We start from the raw sequence: 21,012 nt of genomic DNA on the forward strand, positions 1-21,012 counted from the left end.
CTTCTTTGAAGAAACACTCACCCTGAGATGTGCCCAGGTGGGCTCCAGTCGGGCTCAGTAAGGAGAAGTTTTGCAGTCTGAAGAAACCTGGAGATTATTACTATTTTTGTTACTTTAAATTTTGGGCACCTTGGTGGGACTCCTGCTTCTGGCCCCCTACCCCAAGCTCCCGGTCCTCCGCAGGTCAGCTCCAGGACGTAGCTGGCACAGCTTGGCTCAGGCCCAGAGGACATAGAGCCGGGTGCTGAGGCGTCTGGGTCTTTGTGGGGTCTCAGCCCCCAGGAGCCTGGGCTGCAGGCCCACCTACTACAGCACCCACCCCCCGCCCCGGCCCTGTTGTCTAAGCAGCTTGGACTCCAGCGCGTAACGGGCAGTCTCACTGGGCACCTGCTGGTTGGGGTTTACGGACTGTGTCCACTGCCTTGATCTCTGACGTCAGAGTGAGGGGACATCTTTCCACTGTCCCAAGGAGCCAAGACCGTGTGGTGGGCAGGGCCAGCCCGGCTGTGACGGCGGTACCAGGTGGCCCAGGCGTTCTCCAGGCTCTGAAAGAGGGTGTCCAGGTGGGGGCCCCCACTTTACACCCCAAATGGCTTTACACACCATTTGTTGGAGACACACAGGCCTTGAAGGAGAGGCTGGAAGGGACACAGGGGCGCTGGGATGTGGGGCCTGTGTCTCCACTCACCTTCCTGTAAACAAACACAGCCTCCACCCATGTGTTCCCAAGAATGGCCCCTTGTGTCCGGGGCATCAGACTTTATCAGAGGGAGGAAGGTGGTGACGCAGAGTCACTCTGGACAGTATCGTCTGATTTAACGTGTCCATCGGTGCGTCTCTCTCCCTGGGCAGCGTGGAACGTTGGCTGTTCGACCTGCCCGGCACCTGCTTGGAAGCTCAGGGAAGTCACGCCGGCAGAGGTGTCCTTGTGCCTGGAAACGAGGCCACGACAGGGCGGGCGTTCCTTTCCCCTCCAGCCGCCCAGCAGCTGGCGAGCTGGCCGGAGTCCATGTGTACACACAGGGTGGGGAGAGCAGATGAGGCCTGCGGGAGAGCAACCACCCTTAATGCTGCTTCCTAGTTCGCGGTGAGATGAGAGTGGGAAGTCGGCTGGTCCCTCGTGCAGATTTTAGGGAGCAAAGTTCAGTGGAAGGAGGGAGGGCAGTGGGAGCGAGCGCAGGGGCCTGCGTCTGCCCGTGTGCTCATCAGCCATGGGGGACCGAAGGGCTGCCCGCATCTCCGTGCCGGAAATGAAAAGCTACTACATTTATTCTGAGTGGTGCTCCTGGCTGCTCTCTGTTGCTGAGGGTGAGTCCTTGGGTCCCTCTGGGGTCGCTCACAGGAGGTGCACTGGGGCGGTCAGGGGTTCTGGCTGCACACGTGCTGTTTTGATGTGTCCGTTAGTCGTCAGTGTGGGGCTGGTTCTCACAGACCTGTCGTGTTGGCAGGGGAGGGTCTGTGTGGTCCATGTCCCTGGCGTTTGGAATGCCGGGGGAGTGGGGATTGTGAGTAATGAGCCTCTCACCCAGCGTTACCATCAGATGACCGGTCGTGTCACCGGCTTCCTGAGGCACATGATCTCCCTGCGGCTGGCAAGGGTGAGCTCCCAGCCGGGAGGGGAGAGCTCAGCCGGCACTGAGCCCGGCAGAGCTGCGGCTGACCCTGCACTGAGGGCGCCCGGTACGCGAAGGTCCATGCATAAAACACAAAATAGAGCAAAAGCCGTTAGCTACGTGCTATTGATTATCCCGGGACGGTGATGACTTCTGTGAAGATCAGCTTGTACTGTGCAGTGACACGAAGCCGCTTCACCGTCAGCTTTCCAGGAACCGCAGATCCTGGCGGAAACCCCGGTCCCGGCCTCGAGGGCTGAGCCAGTCTCCTGTGTGGGAAGGGCGCTCCTGCATTCGACCCTGGGATCTCCTGGAATGTGGATAGGGAGGGCCCTTGCTCCCTCATGGGCTGAGTCTCATCCTTTCTGTGGTGAGAGCTCTGACGTCTTTGGGACCAGGATCTGGCCTGGCCGGGGAAGATGCAGCCCGTAGGACCGGAGCCTCTGGAAGTTTCCTTGGCATTTCATGTGGCCCCGTTCTGAGTTCTCCCCGTCAGGTGTCGAGCTTTGCCGTTGATGAGCTTTGCGTCACTGTCTCATCTGAGAGTCTTCCTTTTGCTGACGGGGAGGGTCAGGCAGTCATGCTTGACCTGGAGGGTTGTCAGGAGCGACCGTGGCGATGGGCCGGCAGGCGCTGGTGGGCGGCTGGTGTGCATCCTGGGTTTGCTGCGTGGACCACGGCCATCCAGGCTTCCCGGTTCTCCTGTCACTGTCATGGTAGCGACAGGACGCCACAGACAGGAGCCGGGTCAGTGAGTGATGGAGGAGGACGCAGGGAAGGGGTGGGCTGGGCGGTGGAGCCCCTGGGGACCCCCGGGGAAGAGGGGGGAAGGCCAGCGTGGCTCGGCTGGGCAGAGAGGAAGCTGGCAGGTGGGAATTCCCGCAGCCCGGGTGAAGCACCCCGAAGGCCTTGGTCCAGGTGGGAACAGAAACCCAGGCTCTGCCAACGAAACTAGTGGCTGCCTCAGTTTATCTGTTTGTGAAATGATCATATGCCTTTCCCTTCAGGTAAAGTGAGGCTGAGTGAGAGTTGAAGCTTCTGTGGCGTTGCGTTCTCCAGTCAGTGTTGGGGCTAAGCCCACAGTTAGACGAAACAGCCTTAAATCCTGACAGAAATGCCTGAGGGGTTCATCGTGTCCGGCCTCCCGCCTTGGCCGTGTGGGCTGGCAGCTCACGATGTTGCCCGTTGGAGTAGATCCCACGAGAGCCGCCTCCCGTACGGCCTGGGGCTTGGGCACGCCATGCTCCTCTGGTCCTTGGCCGCGTCCGTGCAGGCCACCGGAGCCCGCGAAGCTCCTCAGGCGTCACAGAGACGAGAGGCGGCCCCGCCTGCGCCAGCCCCAGGCCTGCGTGTCCCCCCCGGCCTCGAGGTTCCCCCGGGACGACGGGCACTCGGGAAGGGTGGCGGTCACTCGCGGCCAGGGTCTCCGTTTACGTCTTGCCATGAAAACAAGCCGCGGAGCCGCCCAGCCCTAGGCGGGCCTCTTCTGAGCTGCTCCCTTCTGCTGCCTCGTCCTCACATTCGGGAGCCAAGGAACACCCGTGCGTGTGGGTCGGACCCGTGGCCGCAGGGCTGGCGGACGCGGACGGCCACAGGGACAGGAGCGGCCCGTCCTCACTGTCGGCGTTGTTGTGCAGGTGCTCGAGTGTGGATGTGTGTGAGCTCACTCCAGGAGCCCCCTCACCAGGCCGTCCCTCTGGGCCGTGGCTCCTGCCCCTTCCCCAAAGGACAGTGGGACAGCGGGACGGCCGTGGGGCTGTGCTAGAGGGTTCACGCAGCTGGGGCCAGGGTCTCCCGTGTGTGTCTGGTCCAGGTTGGAGGGAGTCTTCGAAGGCGGTCTCTGTCTGCCCGTTCCTTCCAGCACTTTCTGGAAATGCTTTTGTCTAAACTGAATGTGGTCCCTCCTGCACCCCCCGGGGTGGGATGGGGCTGCTGGGGGCACAGCCCAGGGTCCCCCTCACCCACCCAGCAAGCAGCTGTTACCCGGCAGCCTCCGAGTTTCTGTTTTGATTTTCCGTCCTTTTCTTCTTTGTTTTTCATGAAATGTCCGAATTCCCCTCCTGGTTCCCTCAGGACTGCTGTTCATGTGACAGCGGAATCCGAGGGCGATCGGCTGCCACAAGACCGGGAGGCACGGGCTGGGTGCCCCTCTCCCCCGATTTGGCTAAAAATACTCTACTGGTAAATTAAAATTGAGTCAGAGCGGCAAAACCCGGGAAGTGAAACTTGGCCTGGTGGAAGCTCACGGACCAAGTCCTCAATCTCAGAGCTCAGCTGCTCCTCTGGGAGAGCCAGAGGCCGTGCGCGCTGTGGGACCTCGCCTGTGGGCAGCAGGTAGGGGCCTCAAGCCGGTCGGAGCATGGCTGACACGCTATCAGTGCCGGTGCTGGTCAGAGGGGCCCCTCCGGGTGGTCCGCGGAGGTTGCGTTAAGGCTGTAGGTGTGCGAGTGGGTTGTGAAAGGGGACAGCTTAATGTGGTGTCGGGGCGCTGACCGGATTGCCACTGCAGTGCCCCCTCAGCGTCCTCCTCAAGCTGGGCTGTGAGATGCCCGAGAGGGAGGGGGACATGTCCAGACTTGAGCCCTTTGCCCGGTCTGTGGAGAGCTGGCAGCCACGGTGTGTTTGTGTCATAGAGACGGTGGCAGGGTGGGCAGGGGTGCCTGGCTCTGAGTGAGGTCTGTGTCCAGAGGAAAATCGGAGGGGCTGACTGAGGGTGGAGGCTTCCTCCCAGAAGGTGCGCGCGCGTCTCCGGGACTGTTCGCTGGCCCTGCCTGGTGCACTGTGATTCAGGGGGATGCGAGCAACGTCTGACAGCACGTAGGCTGTTTGCTGGGGGGCACGGCTGCCTCTGACCGGGGCCACCGTACTTTTAATTCTCTATCTGCCACATTCGCTTCTTTCCCAGTATTGTGTGGGGAGCAGAAAGGTTGCCAAGTGCCTCTGGGGTGCAGTTTGTCCATCATACAAACGTGTGTCTGAAATATACACAGGACGGGGCAGAGCGCGGCGCTGCAGGCCACGTTCGCCTCAGGGCAGCAGTGGGACCCTTCCTTAGCGCCTCCGACAGGTACATGCGCCCTTCCCGCTTGGGGGGCTTTGCGTGTACGCGGGCAGCACATTCCGATGGCAGCTGGCCCTACAGAGACCCTGGAAGGGTCGTTCTGTGTCCAGCAGGAGATAAAGCTGGCGTCTGGGCCCTTTCTCAACTCATAGCCTCCGTGTGAGATGCAGACACTCGCATCTTTTCCTTTTAATTTATCCGTCACTGCAGTGGCTTGGATTTCTAGGAGGCTCATCCACTGAAAGCAGCGTGAATGACAAAACCCATGTTTGTCACTGTCTCACATTGAGACCACTATGATTTGTGTGTGCTGGCAACACTAGTTTAAACCCTGTTGTGGAATATTTGTTCCAAATCCTGCGACATCAGATAGGCTGTGCTGGGGAGACCACTTTTTCTGCGTCTCTAGAGCAGTCTGTGTTTTCGAGGACAGAAAGTAAAGAGCGAGTGAAATGAAACCAACCTACGCTCATCCTGCGTGTGGGACCCTAATAGGGAAAGAGAAAAGCAGACCCCACCAGGCTGGGTGAGCTGGGCGGCAGGGGGCTGACGGTACCCTCTGTGGTTTTGTTCACACCGCCTGGGAAATAGGTCTGCTCTCGAGTACGCCTTCATTTTCCAAGGTTGCCTGAAAGAGCTGTTCAGAGTAGCTTCCGTGACTTCTACGTAGGAACAAATTTTCAGAAAAATAAACTGTCTTCTGTATTAAGCTAAGAACAAATGAATTCACAAAAGGTTTCAAAGGCCCAAGAAGTGCTTTTCTTCCTTCCTTCCTTCCTTCCTTCCTTCATTTGTTCCAGAGGCAGGCACGGAGTCTGCTGTCTGGCGGGCCCGTGCTCGGCGCTGGAGACAAAGACGTAAAGTCGACCTGTGTCCTGTGGACAGTGGGGGTGGACAGTCCAGGCTAGGGGAGCCCATCTGGGTGTCAGTCAGCTTTGGGGGAGAGGTCAGTGGATTGAGCAGCTGAACAGAAACGGGCTTCGTCCCCTCTGAGGAGCTGCCCCTGCTGCCACCTGATGGTGAGCGAGCCCCAGCACGGGGTCCCTCTGCCCGGTGGCCGCTCTGCCCCTGGCTGACCGGAGGGAGGGGCTCCTGTTCCCTTGCAGGGGCCGGAGTTGAGCGTGTGTTGGCTCCAGGAAGCACAGTCTGAACTCAGCCTGAAAGTGAGCCCCGGGTGTCCGCGTGGGACTTCCTTAAATGAGCCTCCAAGAAAGCCCAGCAGCCTGTTGTAATGCAGCTTCCCTGTTTTGGGGAGTATTTGCCTGAATGACACAAACATCTTTCAGATGCTTTTTCCAATTGCATTACTCATTCTGTGGAGGGATAAAAAGCATGATATTTTTTTTGAAGCATGATTTCATTAGAATGTTGGAATTTTTACCAGAAGTTGTTAGGAGCTCCAAGAATCTGTCAGATATTTGTAAATGGATCAGGTGAAAAGAGCATCCTAAATGTGACAGCTTATAATGCAATTGAAATGTGCATGTGAAACATTTTTGAGAGTTTTGCCTTTCATGCCCAGTCGTCCAGCTAGAGTCACAGCCGGCCGCCCCCTGGCCTGTAAAGGATGATGTTAGTTCCAGAGTTAGGAGACCTCTTCATGTCTTAAGTGACTAGAAATAACTTATTTTAACTCAAGATTTGGCCAGTTCTGGTCTCGACCCCATGCCCACCTGACAGTGCCCAGCCTGCGTGTGGGATCTCAGGCCCCATGACCACCTGACAGTGCCTGGCCCGCGTATGGGATCTCAGGCCCCATGCCCACCCGGCAGTGCCCGGCCCGTGTGTGGGATCTCAGGCCCCATGACCACCCAACAGTGCCCGGCCTGCATGTGGGATCTCAGACCCCATGCCCACCCGACAGTGCCCAGCCTGCGTGTGGGATCTCAGGCCCCATGACCACCTGACAGTGCCTGGCCTGCGTATGGGATCTCAGGCCCCATGCCCACCCGACAGTGCCCGGCCCGTGTGTGGGATCTCAGGCCCCATGACCACCCAACAGTGCCCGGCCCGCATGTGGGATCTCAGACCCCATGCCCACCCGACAGTGCCCAGCCTGCGTGTGGGATCTCAGGCCCCATGACCACCCGACAGTGCCCGGCCTGCATGTGGGGTTTCAGGCCCCATGCCCACCTGACAGTACCCGGCCCGCGGGTGTTTCAGGCCCCATGCTCACCTGACAGTGCCCGCCTGCGTGTGGGATCTCAGGCCATGAGTACGATTTCTTGTTGCAAGTTCCTTTTTTGTGCACTCATAGTAACCTTCTCAAGGTGTTTGAAATAATTCCTTAAACAAGGAAAGTATTACCTTTTTTATTAGCAGAAACCACTGTGACTCAGGAATGTGGCTCACTGCTCGGGGGCCACTGTGAACACCCTGACTTGTCTGTCCAGGGCTGGGGCCACATGGCAGCCGCGGGCATGGGACACCCTCCGGCTCTTTCTTGGCTTCTGTTGGTGGTCGAGTCTTGGTTCCTTGAGGGTGGATTTTGGAAATAAGCACATCTCTCAGAAGGGTGCGTGTTGGACTTGTTGGCTGGGCGGCTGCCTCTCGGTTCCCAGGGTGTGGGGCCGTGATGTAAGCGCTGTGCTTGCAGGGGACTTTGCCGCCCCAGAGGACGAGGGGGAGGCTGAGGAGGGTGTCAAGAGAAGAGGATTGGACCCACCCAGCAGAGACAGATCAGAACCGGAGCCACGTGACAGGGAGGCACATCGATCGAGCAGAGTCTTAGCTGCATTTCCTCCTTGTGAGACTGACACAGAATGTCTAGCTGTGGGGGGGGGCATGTGGCACGTCCTTGTTTTCTCCCTCCCCTTAGCATTTCAAGCCACTCTGTTAATCAGTTATTTTTTGTGGCATTGGGACTTCCATATTCATTTAAATCAACATAACGTCTGAGACAGCAGAAAGCTCACTTGTGTTCTGGCTTTAAACGCACTGGCTTTTTAATTATATGGGCTCTGAAGAGCGTAAAAGAAAGGGTGTTCTGCCAACAGCTGGTGCGGATCTCACACTGTCTGCACAGGGCTCAGGCCCAAATGCTACGACGCTCACCTGGCAGCCGTGGTTCCGTCTTCACCCCACGCACCGAGCACACCTGAGCTCAGGTCCCATGAAGCGAGGGTCAGGGGGCGCACAGCAGGAGGCGTGTGGTCTCTGGCGGTTACAGGACTGGGAGAGGCAACCCGGAGACGATGGGGCGGGACATCTGGGGTGAGGGAACATACGTGTTGATGTGAACACGGGAGCAGTAAGGAGTGGCCATGGCTGTAGCCCGCCAGGTGGGAGGGGAGTTTTGGTCCAGGACCTGGGCTTCTAACCAGAGCCCCTAGTGCCTGAAGCAGAGATGTGGAAGGAGACTGCTCTTTGGGCAAGGACGTGTGGGAACAGTGTGGAGGTGGGAAAGCAGTTACCCAGAACCTTCCGGAACGGTCCAGGTCACAGGCAGTGAGGTTCTGAACCGCAGGGACCAGGCAGGGGCCTGACTGGGGAGACTTCTGGGCGAGAAGGGACGGAGCCGGTGAGGTTCTGTGGGGTAGGGGGAGGTCCCCAAGGCCGTTCCGGGACGTCTGGCCCAGGATCTGGGGGTGGGCGAAAGAGGAGGGGGCAGGGGCCCGGTTCAGAGCCGGAAGCATCTGAGAGCAGGCGTGGACGTCGTTACAAATACGCTGGAAATGGCTTCAGTTCAGAAGATGAGTTTGCTGGCGAACAGTTACCTTCCTTGGAACCAGGGCTGAGGAGGGTCGGTGGAGAACGCTGCGGCGTCAACAGCCGACTTGGCGAGTCGTTTTCCCTTTGACATAAGTGGACACGTGAAATACAGCAACAAGGAAGCACGGCCTCACTGAAGGGAGGCGGTGGTGTGGACGGGAGGGTCGTGGGGCGGCCGCGAGGATGCTGTGTGCCCGTGCTGCCACACTGGCGTCTTCAGAGTGGCTGCTGCGCGGTCTCGTCTCCAGGCTCCCTCCGCAAGACCCTTCCAAGATGATTAACCGACTTGAAGAAACCTTTCCCGGAAGTTCCACATGGGACATGTGGGTGGGACGGTCCCTGAAAATCCCGTTAGCCCTGCAAGCATGGTCACCTCTTAGCCCTGTGGGGTCCACCCTTTGGGGCCGTGTGCAGAGCAGCTCTTCCTGGGGTCAGCTGGGGGGCCATCCACCTACGGGGCGGGCATGAGATGCCTGTCGACGGGGACGAGGACGGGGACGTGCTCCTGGAGCTGGGAGTGAGATCCCCCGTGCATGTTCTCAGTGTCAGGACAGTACATGTGGGGTCTGGCATGTTCCCGGAGCTGTTGCAGTTTCGCAGGAGAGGTGAGCGACTGGCCAAAACAACAAGAAGACAGAGGAATCCGGGGTCAGGACCAGGATGGTCTTTAAAGGGTTGAATCAGGTCTGTGAAGGAAAATAGAGCTAATGGCTGGGCAAAGGAATGTGGTGCAGAGACAGACACAAAATGGGAATATAAACTTGAGGGGAGTTAGGGCAAAACTAGAAGCGGGCCCAGAAGAGAGTCGGCCCCAGGGGCATCTAGAGAGTCCAGAGGGCCTGCTCTGAAATCCAGGAGCCGCGGTGGGAGCCGCGGTGGGTCCAGGAGAGACAAGGCCTGGCGTTGAGGTGCATCTGCAGACTCTGCCCCTTGTTCCTGGGGAGCAAACCCAGCTCCCCAGCACCTCCCTTCTCCCGATAGGAGAGGAAGCGCAGGAGGCCAGAGCCAGAAGCACGTGTGTTTCTGCGCTGGAGGGGTGTGTGGGAGGGAGCAGGGCGGCACAGACCGAGGGGAGGCCCCAGGGGGCCTCTCCTTGTGAGTCCATGAAAGCCTCTGAGGGTGGGAAGCGTTTATGAAAATACTTTAAGACGTTGCATTCGCCTTTGGTGAGCCTGCCTGTCTCGTCCTACCAGTCGTCATCCCACTGGTCTGGGATGTGGGGAAGGCCCCACTCAGTGACCTGCTGGTCAAGACCCGCTGCACCGCCCTTCATCCCAGGAGAAAGTCGTGCCAGGAAAACGGGACCTTCTCTGGTCTCTGGGATGCCCGCCCCGCTTCAGGATGCCTTTACCAGGGCCAGAGGTCGCCTCCTCATCCTGCAGGTGGCCATCAGGGACCATGTGACCGTGGTCAGCTGGCGTGGATCCAGGTGTGCCACGGAGGGTGCTCTGGAGCCAGCTGGCTGGATTCAGCTCCTGGGCAGGCCCCTCCCTCCCATGAGCTGGGAGTGGGTCTCAGTCTTATCATCCACAAACAGGAATGGCAGCCCCTTCCTCTCGGGGCCGCTGGGACCCCCCAGGTGTTGGCCCAAAGTCAGGTCTAGGGGCCCCCCCACACTGGCTCAGCTTTCCGGGTCTCATCTTTTCTCCATTTCTTGGAGCATCATCTGATGTGGGCTCCTAATCGTGTGTCTGCTCCTCCCGCCCTGCAGGACACAGGCCCCCCGACAGCCGGTGAGTGGCCACCACCAGGCCACTTTTCAGACGAGCTCACGAGGCAAGGAGCTGGCTCTGGCTGGGCGCAGGGCCATGTCCCGCAGAGGCTCCCGATTTGGTCCGAGCCGATAAATGCTCCTGGTGTGGAGTGTGCTTGGAGCGAAGGAGAAGCCGCATGGAGAGCTTAGGGCCGAGCCCACGTGCCCAGGGCTCAGCAACTTTCATCCAAGACCCTGCCCGCCAGGACCTTTAGCTCCACTCCCTCTTGGTCGCTGCGGGACCGCAGCCACATGTGAGCGGCTCCCCCTGGGGCCAGGTCATTCCTCTGCCCTGTGACCCAAGGCAGGGGGAGCAGATTCCGACCCCACGGTGCAGCACAGGCATCTCAGCCCGGATCCTAGCCCCGTGCACCCGTGGCTGCTGGCCGGGCAGGTGGGCAGCCTGTCTGGTCCTGCCCACCTAGCCCTGGTGTCGCCTGAGACACAGGGGGAGCAGCAGAGAACGCTGTGCGCTAGTGTTGGACTGTGGGGCTGGTGATTTCTGAGGTGGCAGTCGCACCTGCAGCCACATGGATCCTGGGCACACCCCCTGTGAAGGAGGACGTTCCTTCGGGGGCACCCAGAGGCCCCCGGGCCCGGCACACAGCACAGGCTTGTCCTGTCCTCACACAGCTCCGGGCTGACCTTAACCTAACCAGCTCCTAGCCCTCGTCCGCTCCCACCAAATCTCCCGTCCGTCCCTCCCAGGGTCACGCCTCCCCCCCAGGGTCGTGCCTCCTTCCTTTCCCGGCATGGCCAGACGTCTCATCTGGATGCCCAGGTTTGGCTGGAGCCTCTTAGTCCCTTTTCTTTATATTCTGTTGCAGAAGGGTAAACGCCGGTTAAAAATAAAACATGTTGGCTTTGGGGCTTTTAAAAACCAGAATGGGTTTTTCTGAGGTACCCGCATTGCAGCCAGCCCTGGGTGGTTACCGGGACCTGAGCCCCGCCCTGCTCTGTGTGCCATGGAGCTGTGAGCGACCAGAAGCCCTGGCACGACTTTCCGTGTTTCTCAGGGTGTGAGACTCATTTGGAAAGCAGCCCTAAAGGAGGGTGTGCCCTCCCTCCAAGGGGTCTCCTGATGTGCCTTCGTCCCCTCCACCAGTTCTCCTGGCACCCTGGGAGCACCTTCCCTAGACGCGGATCCGATGGGCCCGTGGGCGCAGGCTCCTCCGTGAGCCCTGCGCTGAGATCTGGTGCTGCCCGCCAGCTCCCCTGAGTGCCGGTGCCAGGAGCCCCGCCCACCTGCCGGTGCAGGGCGGACCTGTTTCCACCTCTGGGCTCCTGACAAGGAGTCGCCTGCCAGGAGTCTGAGTCGCTCCGCCCTCTCCCGCCCCCACGGAACTCCTGCTTGGCCCTTTAGACACACCCGCCACCCAGCTGGCCTGGTCATCCCCGGTGAGGGCCTGGGTACAAGGGGGGTCCAGCCCTGGGGCCGCTTTCCTCTGAGCGGCATGGCTGGGGTCCTGTGGCCCCTGGGAGCCGAGTGATGACTGTGAGCCTGGAGCATGAGGTCACTTGTTCTGCACCTCTCAGGTGAGGAAACTGAGGCCCAGCTCGGTAGTCAGATTTAGAATCTGGACTTCCCATCGAGAGCCCCCGGGGTCCTGAGACCGAGACCACCGAAGTCCAGCCCAGAAAGGCATGTGTCACCTGTCTTCACCTTCCTGAGTCCAGCACACTGGACGGCCCTTTGTGCCCTCCAGGTCATGGTGTGGGGGGTGAGTACTGGCCACCCACCACCCACAGCCCCCAGCTCCCCAGGCCACAGCCGGCTCCAGTCCAGCCCTGAGGCATCCACGGATGGGCTGAGTCTCACCCTCCAGTGTCCGTGGCCAGGGTGGCATGTGGTTCGACCCACGGCTCCAGCTGTGTTTGCTCTCTGACTGCGGATCTGCCCACAGCCCCGCCCGGATTGATCAGGTTTGTGAAATGGCTTGTTGACCTAGGAGGAGGAGCTGCTCCCTGCCCAGGTCGCTTCTGCCCATGTTGGGGCTTGTGCAGCACAAATGGAGCGGCTGTGCCTGCCGCCCTCAGGTGGGAATGGTGGGTCGTCCATAAACACTCGGTCCCAGGCCCCGCCCGGAAGCGGAGAGGCTCATTGTTGAGAGCGATGGTATCTGGAGCTGTGAGTCTGTTTTTCCAATCAGGCGCGGAGAGTGTTCCTGCTCAGCGTGGGAGCCGCCCGGCCCTCTGCCAGCCCCTGCAGCCGGCGCTTCTGCCCCGGGCCCTGCAGGAGGGGGTCCAGAGCCCCTTGTGCGAATTCCGTCCAAACTGCCAGGTATCTGCTGGAGCCCGCCGGTCCAGCCACGGCTCCGACCATCTTTCCTCCTCGTGCTCCTTACCCCTCTACGTAACACATTAGCACGCACCCCGATGTCGGCTTCATACGCGCTTGTTGGGGTCCGTAGAGAAAACAGGCAAAGATAAGAGCAAGGACTGGAGGTAAGACGGTTCGCACCCCTGCTGGACCCGCCACTCACCGCCGCTGAGCGCTGGACTCATCACGCTGGGCCTGGGGAGAGAAAACTTAATGCATAAATGACTGGGAAACGGGACTCGAAAGTGCAGTAACACACCAGACAGGGTGGTGCTAAGAGGAAGGCCCCTGGGGCCGGGGTGTGGGGTGAGGGCTGGCGAGGGGGCTGGGTCCACGCCGGCTTGGAGGGGGCCACTGACTTGATTTCCCGAGCTGCTTGGCCTGCCAGAGTTGGTGTGAAGAGGGAAGGAAGGGAAGCCTCAGAGGAGCAGAGAAGAAGCTTGTGGCTGTATGGGCCCCGTCCTGGCCCCGGCACCGTGCGCTCGGCTCTCTGTGGCACCAGAGCCGTGCCAGGAGGGCCACGGAGCGCGTGTGTCGCTGTGTGGACGTATTTGGCTGGGGCGCCCGATTTCACGCGTCTGTCTTGCGTTGCCCCTAATGGTAAACGATGTGGAAACCAGACAGCAGCCAGCGCCTCCCACGGGAGGCGGTCAGACCCCTGGCGCTGGAATCCCACAGACAGAAGCGGCTGGAGCTCCGTGTCCCAGTGCACATCTGCAACCCGATGTGGTGGGAAGTGGGTCTCCAGTGTGTGCGCTCAGAGCCAGCGAGGCCAAGCTGGTCTGAAGTTCTGGCAGAGGAGAGGAGGTGGTGGTCGCCCGTGCTGGCTCCCACTGCAGCAGCGTGGCCGGGTGCCTAGAGCACAGTCCTCTGTGGCAGCCTCCCGTGACTGCGACAGACCGAGAGCACGTCGGGCCCGTGAGCCCCTGGCCAGCTGCCTTCTCCTCAGGCTCACTGTGGCCTCAGCCCAGAGGGCATGAGCGGTCATGGATCTGAGAAGCAGGAGCCCTGTTGCTTGTGGTGGCTGCCCGTCCATGAGTTGGAAGCCCATGGATGGGCGCTGAGGCCCAGCCTGTGAGGAGCCCGTGGGGCAGGCAGCCCCCTTCCTGCCTTTACAGGAGCCTGCAGGCCAGGCTCCAAAATGAGACCAACAGACATCTTCGGGGCGGGTAAAGGAATCCAGAAGAAAGAGCTGCGTGGGGCGTGGGGCCTGGCCAGGCTAGACCCCTGAGCCAGGAGGTGGGACCTGGGGCGGTGTGGGGTCTGCGGGTCAGGGCGGAGTCTGCAAAGCAGTGGAGACCGGATACTCAGGGCTCCCAAGGCCACTGGTGGTTTGACTGGCTTCTCTTCCTGAATCCTGTGCAAGAAACCCAGTCAAGACGACGCTGGTCCCTGGGGAAGGGGTTGGTCCAGGCCCCGCCTCGGGGTTGGGAACCACTGTAGGCCCTGGAGGTGGGCTCCTGCTAACCAGGCGAAGGGCATGGAGAAGCTGAGGGCGGTGGGAGAGTGCGGGAGCCCCCTCGGTGGTCTCTTAGCCTCGGGGCTTGTGCCTCAGGGAAGCTTGTCTGGGCTTATAAATCACCCAGTTATGGAATACATGCCAAGGTCCAAGGGATTTAAATGGTGAGAAGTGGAATATTAATGCTTTTTAATTCTACTAAAAATGTATGAAAAACACTTCTACTCTCACTACAAAAATGTGTTTTAAATGTGCGTCATCTGACTCAACAGGCTTCGTAGTTTTTCCGCGTCTGATGTCATGGATCAAAGCCAGTTCAGCGCTCAGAGAGCACCACTTTTAGTGAAATTGTTCTCACGGCCGTCGTGGCTGAAACGGGAGCGCGTGCAGTGGGCGGGTCGCTGTCCCCATCCGAGGTTTTCAGTCTCCTTCAGCAGTTACGCAGGTGGCGGTCAAGTTCAGCTTCCCGTCGTCTAGAAAATTCCTGTCTTTATTAATGCTGGTGTGTTGTTCTTGCGGACTAATTAGAAGGTGTCGTGTTTTTGTGTTTCAGTGGGTTTATGTTTCGTGGGGTCAGAACTCACTGTCACTGTTCAGCTGGATCATTTTGTTGGGAAACTTGCCTTAGTGCGTGTGAGGTTTTTTAAATCATTCTGTTGAGGTCGTGATGGTTCATAGCGTTGTGTGATTCGTGTGTGGGTCTTTAACCTGAAAAGCTCTGTTTGGAAGATGCCCTCCCCTTAGTGGAAATGTGGTTGCTTCTCACTTGGGATTAAACGAGCTGGCCTCACAGTTTTCCTTCTTCTGGGCGCCGTCTTGCCAGATCTGATGGGACGGTCGCGGTTTCCTGCCTGAGTGATGCTGTCGGTGCATCGTGGTCGTCTGTTCGTTCCTGCTCTGGAGTCTTGATTCTGCAGTCGGCCTTAGGTGAGGGCTGGAGGGTGCGGTCTGCAGAGTCCCTGGGTTGGGTGCACGGAACCGTGGTGCTGCGTGTGCCGAGAGCTAGCCCCAGGGGACGAGCTGGCCTGCCAGGCCCTCTGCGTGGTGGCTGCCCACCCTTTGGGTCCCCACCCCGTGACGGCACGTGGCCCAAGGTTGGGAGGCCCAGGCACCCCTGGTGTAGCGGTTTCCTGCTGTGTCCACAGCTGGAACTTGTGGTAGAAGTGGGGAGATGGAGGTGGGATGGTCACGGCTGGCTGGCCGGCTGACCAGTCACGCAGGGTCAGCCTGAGGGCCCGCGTGTCCCCCGAGAAGTCTGCTTTTTATCCTCTGACAGTGGGTTGACTTTGGGGGCAGAGAAAATGCGTTCGGCTTAGGAGAGCCGAGTGGACAGACTGCAGGACACGAGAGCCCAGGGCAGAGCCCCAGGGAGCAGCAGCTAAGGTGGGAAGGAGCAGCGCTGTAACAATGGGGGAGCTGAAGGACGGGGAGGAGGGCAAGGACTCGAGAGGAGGGTGGGGAGGACGTGGGAGGAGGACGTGGGAGGGGCACAGTGAGTTCACAGGAGGGGGACAGCGTGGGCACAGAGGACTGAGCAGCCGGTGTCCGGCTTCGCCTGCTCCTGGAGGCTTTGCTGAGCCAACCGCTGAGAGCGACACCTGCCTCCAGGGTTGCCATGACGACTAAACCAGGCCAGGTGGTGAGGGAGGCCTGAGCAGATAAGGGCGCAGCCTCGAGGTGCTCCTCTCACCGTGCTGCCCAGCAGAGGAGGCCGCGCGCCCAACACTTCGGCTCTGCTCTCTGCGGCGTTCTGGATCTGGAGCCTATTTTAAAGTTAGACGGTATTTTTCTAAGGTTCGAAGGGACACAGTTTTGCCCACAGGGAGACTGTTCCGTGTTTTGGTTGGCTTTTCCTCCCTCCTACGGGGAAGGACTAATGCCCAGCTCCTGTAAATACTTGAGCTCAGCTGGGCGGGAGGTGGGGTGCTGCCCGCCGGGGAGCCGCCCACCTCAGGCTGCAGGTTCTCAGGGCTGGGCCAGCCTTCACGGCCGTGTACACTGTGTGTGTTTGAAGTATGACGTGGCATGTACCTGTGCTGAATACTGCAGGTTTGACAGCAATGCTGCGTTTCCTCAAATGGATGAACAGTGAAGCGGGCTGTCCACCATTTCCTTACGGCTCAGGACCCCCCGCAGGGTCCCGGCACATTCAGACCGGGAGACTCTGGCCCTCCCTTCGAACCACCCTTCTCCCAGAGGAGCCTCAGCAGGCCCTGGCCCCAGAACTGCTCTCGGGGAAACAGACCTTCGGAGCCAGGATCCTGTTTCTGTGCCTTTAACTGGCAGCCGGAAATGAGCAAGGCCTGCGTCTCGCCCGGGAGCCGTGATCTGTGGCTTCCAGGCCCCGTCCTGTCCCGTCAGGCCTCGTGTTCTCGCGATGTTCTGCAGGGCCTCACTCTCTCCTTCTTGTGTGGTTGCATGCCTGCACTGTTGGAACCTATGAAATTGTCTTTTTAGGGCTGGCCCTGTGGCATAGTGGTTAAGTTTGGCACATGTCCCACTTACAAAATGGGGGAAGATGTTAGTTCAGGGATGATCATCCTCAAGCAAAAAAAGAGGAAGATGAGGGCCGGCCCAGCGGCGTATGGTTAAGTTCACATGCTCCGCTTTGGTGGCCCAGGTTCACAGGTTTGAATCCCGGGCATAGACCTACACCACTCAGCCATGCTGTGGCCGTGACCCACATGCAAAATAGGAGATGATGGCACAGATAGTAGCTCAGGGACAATCTTCCTCAAGCCAAAAAAAGAAAAAAAAGAAAAAGGAGAAATTGTCCACAAAACCCTCTGACCCGACACAGTGAAGCATGTTTATGTCTCAGGCAAACACCCTCTCTGCCTGGCAGCCGCGCCCCGTGCACGGGCTCTCGTCCTGGACAAGCGCTCGCTGGCCAGCTGGTGGCTCATTCACAGACCGTCAAACGAGGGAGAACGTGAAACGGGGGGTGGGACGCTGCCCGTTTATGAGAAGAGTGACTAACTTACCATCAGCTGCTCAGGGCTGATGGTCACTAACCCCCAGCAATGACCAGGCCCCTGCAGCCTGTGTGTCAGCTGCTCACGGGCGCCGCTCCAGGCTCAGCTGTCCCCACAGTGAGCGTCGTCCCCACGCCCAGGGCCGACCTCTGAGGCTCCATGAGGCTACGGCTACTGAACCGGTTCCCAGAGCCAGCATCTGGCCCTGGAGACTTTGCCAGAAATGCCTGCATGCCCTTTGGCCTCACACCTGCCCACACCCCCTCCCCACGAGGGCCGGTGTGCGTTCACTCCTTACCTGATCCACACTCTCGAGAGAACGTCACCTGGTAGAAGTGAAAACAGAGAGGAGAACCGGTGGTCCTTGAACTGACAGCTCAGCGAGAATAAAGCCCTGGTGGGCTGCCAGGGGGAAGCAACCCAGTTGGTGGTGGAGACTGAGGCCGAGCGCAGGGCGTGGGGAACGGCGATGAGTGCACAGGGCGCTGACTGCTGGAATGAGGGGCTCAGAGACCTCCTGGGCAGCAGAGTCACGGAAGAGCTGACCTCGCACCAGAATTCCACACTCTGGGCCTCTCAGGGCTGCAGGGGGGCGAGGAGAGTGCATTCTGGAGAAAATGTCCACACAGCTTCGTCTCCCGTCTCCTCACTTCTGCTCCTGCCCGCTGTGGTCACATTCCTTTAACACGCATTCATCACGCACCTGCCACGTGGCAGGCACGGCTCTGAGTGCCAGAGATGCAACAGGGAGCCGGAGGGACAAAGAGCTCGGCCATGGAGGCTGAGTCCTGGTGGGTTAGCACCAGACACAAGTGTGGCGAGATGGGCGTGAGCCGTGGGCATGGCGGGTGAGGACGGGCTGGGGACATGCGGAGATGGGTCACAGTGGAGGGGGGCGGCGAGGGTGGCTCCCTGGGCAGGAGACGGCGGGCAAGACTGTAGGTGGGCGAGGGCGTCACTCGGTGGACGTTGGGGTGGAGAGACCAGCCGAGCCGATTGACCACTGGGGATTTTTTTCCCCGGACCCTTCAGTGCCCGCGGCCTGTGCTGGGAAATAGTGCGAGCACATGGGGTGTGCACTGCCCCCTGCCTCTGGGACGCCCTCCTCCGCTAGGAGCACTGGGGTCCGACCCTTCCCTTCTAGTCCCTGCGCCTCTCGGGGCAGGTGGCTCGATTTCTTGGATGAATGAGACACATGTCCTTAGAGGGAAAACCTCAGGCAGACCAGCAGCTTCCTTTTAAACGCTGTATCTGGTTCCAAAGGGGACCAGCTCTAAAGGAGAGCAAATGCTTGTTTCGTATGGACTCCAATGTGGTGTGTTCTGGATTGTTCTGCAGAAGTGCATGGCAACCGTTAGAAACCCGCCCAACCCATGCTTCCCGAGCCGCTGGCCTTGGAGGCCGTGTCTCTGTGCAGTGGCCTGGGCGTGTGCCTTGGGTGCAGCCGGACCGTGAACCCAGAGACAGAGGTGCTGGCTCGGGACGGCCAGGGTTGGTTTTTGTGTTGGAAAGTGTCCCCGGCAGCCAAGTGCATGAGCCGAGGGCAAGTGGCGTCTCCAACCATGAGGATGAGTGAGGAGTGTGGTGACGGCCTAGAGGCCAGGCTCTCGACCCTGACGGGGTCTCTCCTGAGTCTAAGGGTCAGGAGCTGCCTGGGGGACTGGGCCTGGGTCCGCTTCGAGCGTGTCCTTCTGGAAGGGGGGAAGCCAGGACGGAGGGGCAGGCAAGGCCGAATGTGAGCCCCGTGCATCCCCGGGTGCAGCTCCCCTTTCTTGCCCCCGATGTGCCATTGGGCTTGTCTGCTGGAGCAGCAGGCCGAGAGCACTGCGCCGGATGCTGGGAGGCCTTCTGGCCGAGGGATGTCAGGGAGCTGCCTCCACAGGGACAGGCATGTCTGCCGTCCCTCCCTGGCACGTTGCAGACGGCCCCGGTCTAGTCACAGGGACCATGGGGCTGCTGTCGCCCTCCTGGGGAGCATCCTGCTTTGCAGGGCACCTGAGCATCTGCCGAGCGCCTGGGAGACACAGGGACCACAGGGAGCAGAGCGGGGAGCACGGCGAGAGAGCGAGTGAGTGGTTAGGTGGGTGCCCCGCAGCCCCTCCCTCTGCCGCCTGGCACCTCTCGTCCTTGCGTTTGTAACTCCTTTCTCAGAACAGTCGTCTGCGCTGTCTGTTACCCATTCGATGTGCATTCGCCACGTGCTAGATGTGTGAGGCGCCCTCGGTCCTGGGAGCCCTGCCCAGGGCCATGGGGAGCTGCACCAGGGGCTCCGGGCAGGAGGGGAGCAGGGCATGGCCATGGGTGGTCTCCGCAGGAGGTCAGACCCCAGCCGGCTCCCAGCATTGCGGGAGAAGGCCGTGCTCCACGTGACAAGGACCTGCCTGTGGTGTGTGCTGGGGTCTGGGGGTGAGGCAGTGCTGCGAAGCTGCCGTAGGAGCCCCGCAGTGAAGGGCCTCGCCCGCCCGCTGGGAGCTTGCGCCCTGGTCTGCTCAGCTGCCTCTCGGTTCCCAGTCTCTGGGGCCGTGATGTAAGCGCTGTGCTTGCGGAAGACTCTGCCGTGTCAGAGGGGGAGGGGGCGGCTGAGGAGGGTGTCAATAGAAGAGGATTGGACCCCCCCCAGCAGAGACAGGGCAGAACCGGAGCCACGTGACAGGGAGGTGCAGCGGGTGTGGCAGCTGCCACTGCAGCAACAAGGGCCCCGATAGCGGGAGCGTGCCCAACCCCATGGCCTCCACTTGGGGGCTCCGCCCAGGGCCCAGGCTGGCAGGAAAGCACGTCTGCGACATTATATTTGGATGGCAGACATGGGGACAAACCACATGCCGGTGGACGCTTCTGCGCTCTTGTCTCGTGAGCCAGGACCAGTCCTGGTCCAGCTTAAAGGGCTGCCCCGTCCCCAGGTTGGTCCGCTGCAGCGCTGGGCTCAGGCGCCGGGCCCCCTCAGCCCCTTGGGCTCTTCCTGCTCAAAATCTGGTCCATAGGCCAGCGGCCACGCATCCCCCGGGAGCTCGTTAGCATCTTAGCCGCCGCCCCCCCCCCAGAATCAAAACCCGCATTTTAATGAACTCCCCAGGGGTTCTCCCATGGCAGCCACCCCCCTTGTTACATCTCCCTGTTGGCAGCCCCCAAGGGCGTGCTGAGGTCTCAGCTGCTGAGGACCTGCTCCACATATGAACATGAGTGTAACACACAGCTTTCAAAGGTGCTCACTGACAGACAGGTGGACGGACAGGGAGAGCCGTGTCAGGCAGCCTCTGAGCACCCTACTTTCCAGCGCGTCTCCTCCAGTGAGGGGTCAGGTCCAAACCCCCGAGGCTCCACGTGCCCCGGCCAGCCCTGCCCCTCGCCCTGCCGCCTGCCCGGCTTAGGGACAGCGCTGAGCGCGGGGCTCCCGCAGGGAGGGTTGAGACGGGCGGTGTGGGCTGGAGCCACTGCAGGAAGCTCGCTGCCGCTGGGCTGGCAACAGTTAACCGGCCGAGGGCAGGATAGGTGAGCCGGCCGTGGGCTGCGCATCAGGCCCCTCAAACCCCAGGCCCTCGGGAGCTGCCAGGCTGCATCTGCAGAGCCCCAGGGGTCTGCGTCCTCTCGCAGGCGGCCCAAAGATGGAGCCCAGCCGCCTTCCTTTGTGCGCCCAGAACGGGCATTCTGCGAGGCAGGTCGCCGCCTCCTGACGCCGGCGCGTTGGCGGCCGCAGCATGACCTTAAGCCTCATCTCCGTGCTGTCGCAGGATATCTCCGGGCTGTGGCTCCTGCTGAAGGCGAGCACAGGTGCGTCTGGCCTCGCGTTGGCGCTTGCTGTGGGGCGACGGTGCGTGGGGGGCGGGGGGACCAGGGACCTCCTGGTCGCCCACGTAGGCGGCTGCAGAGACTGAGCCGGCGGTCTGGCCTGTAGGTGGGATCCAGGCTGGGGCGGTGCCGATGCAGGTGGCAGTGGCAGTCCCCCTCCTGGGGGTGGGGGCGTGTCGGGCGCCACCGGCTGGTTTGGGGCTGTGGCCCCCGGCTTCTCTCCCTGCCCGGGGTGCCCCTGGGGAGCCGCTCACTGGGCCTGCCCTGGGAATGAAGGGTCACAGTCGCACGCACACCCTGGGAGCCACCAGAATGCACCCCTGCTGGGGCTCCT

General features: G+C 60.6%; 1 protein-coding gene and 1 non-coding gene across 51 annotated transcripts in view; both read left to right on the forward strand.

Annotated features, from left to right (window-relative positions):
* MCF2L (MCF.2 cell line derived transforming sequence like) overlaps positions 1-21,012 on the forward strand; it is a 181,294-nt gene that overhangs the window by 80,768 nt on the left and 79,514 nt on the right. For 7 of the 50 annotated variants that reach the window (XM_005601348.4, XM_070240483.1, XM_070240479.1 and 4 more), the window contains exon 1: positions 20,268-20,660. The exons of 29 other annotated variants lie outside the window; for them this stretch is intronic. In XM_005601348.4, coding sequence (XP_005601405.3) covers positions 20,588-20,660 — 73 coding nt within the window. In that variant the 5' untranslated portion in view covers positions 20,268-20,587. Of the gene's footprint in view, positions 1-1,056; positions 1,309-3,644; positions 3,948-11,503; positions 11,675-12,040; positions 12,062-12,114; positions 12,176-12,223; positions 12,584-20,267; positions 20,661-21,012 lie in introns of those variants that run through there. 14 more of the 50 variants (XM_070240500.1, XM_070240501.1, XM_070240491.1 and 11 more) reach the window with 14 other exon arrangements.
* On the forward strand, positions 12,916-13,016 carry MIR9165 (microRNA mir-9165). The gene has a single exon (NR_128240.1). It is a non-coding gene; the product is annotated as a microRNA mir-9165 (primary transcript).

The sequence above is a fragment of the Equus caballus genome, chromosome 17 (genome assembly GCF_041296265.1).
Source record: "Equus caballus isolate H_3958 breed thoroughbred chromosome 17, TB-T2T, whole genome shotgun sequence".
NCBI classification, from domain to species: domain Eukaryota; kingdom Metazoa; phylum Chordata; class Mammalia; order Perissodactyla; family Equidae; genus Equus; species Equus caballus.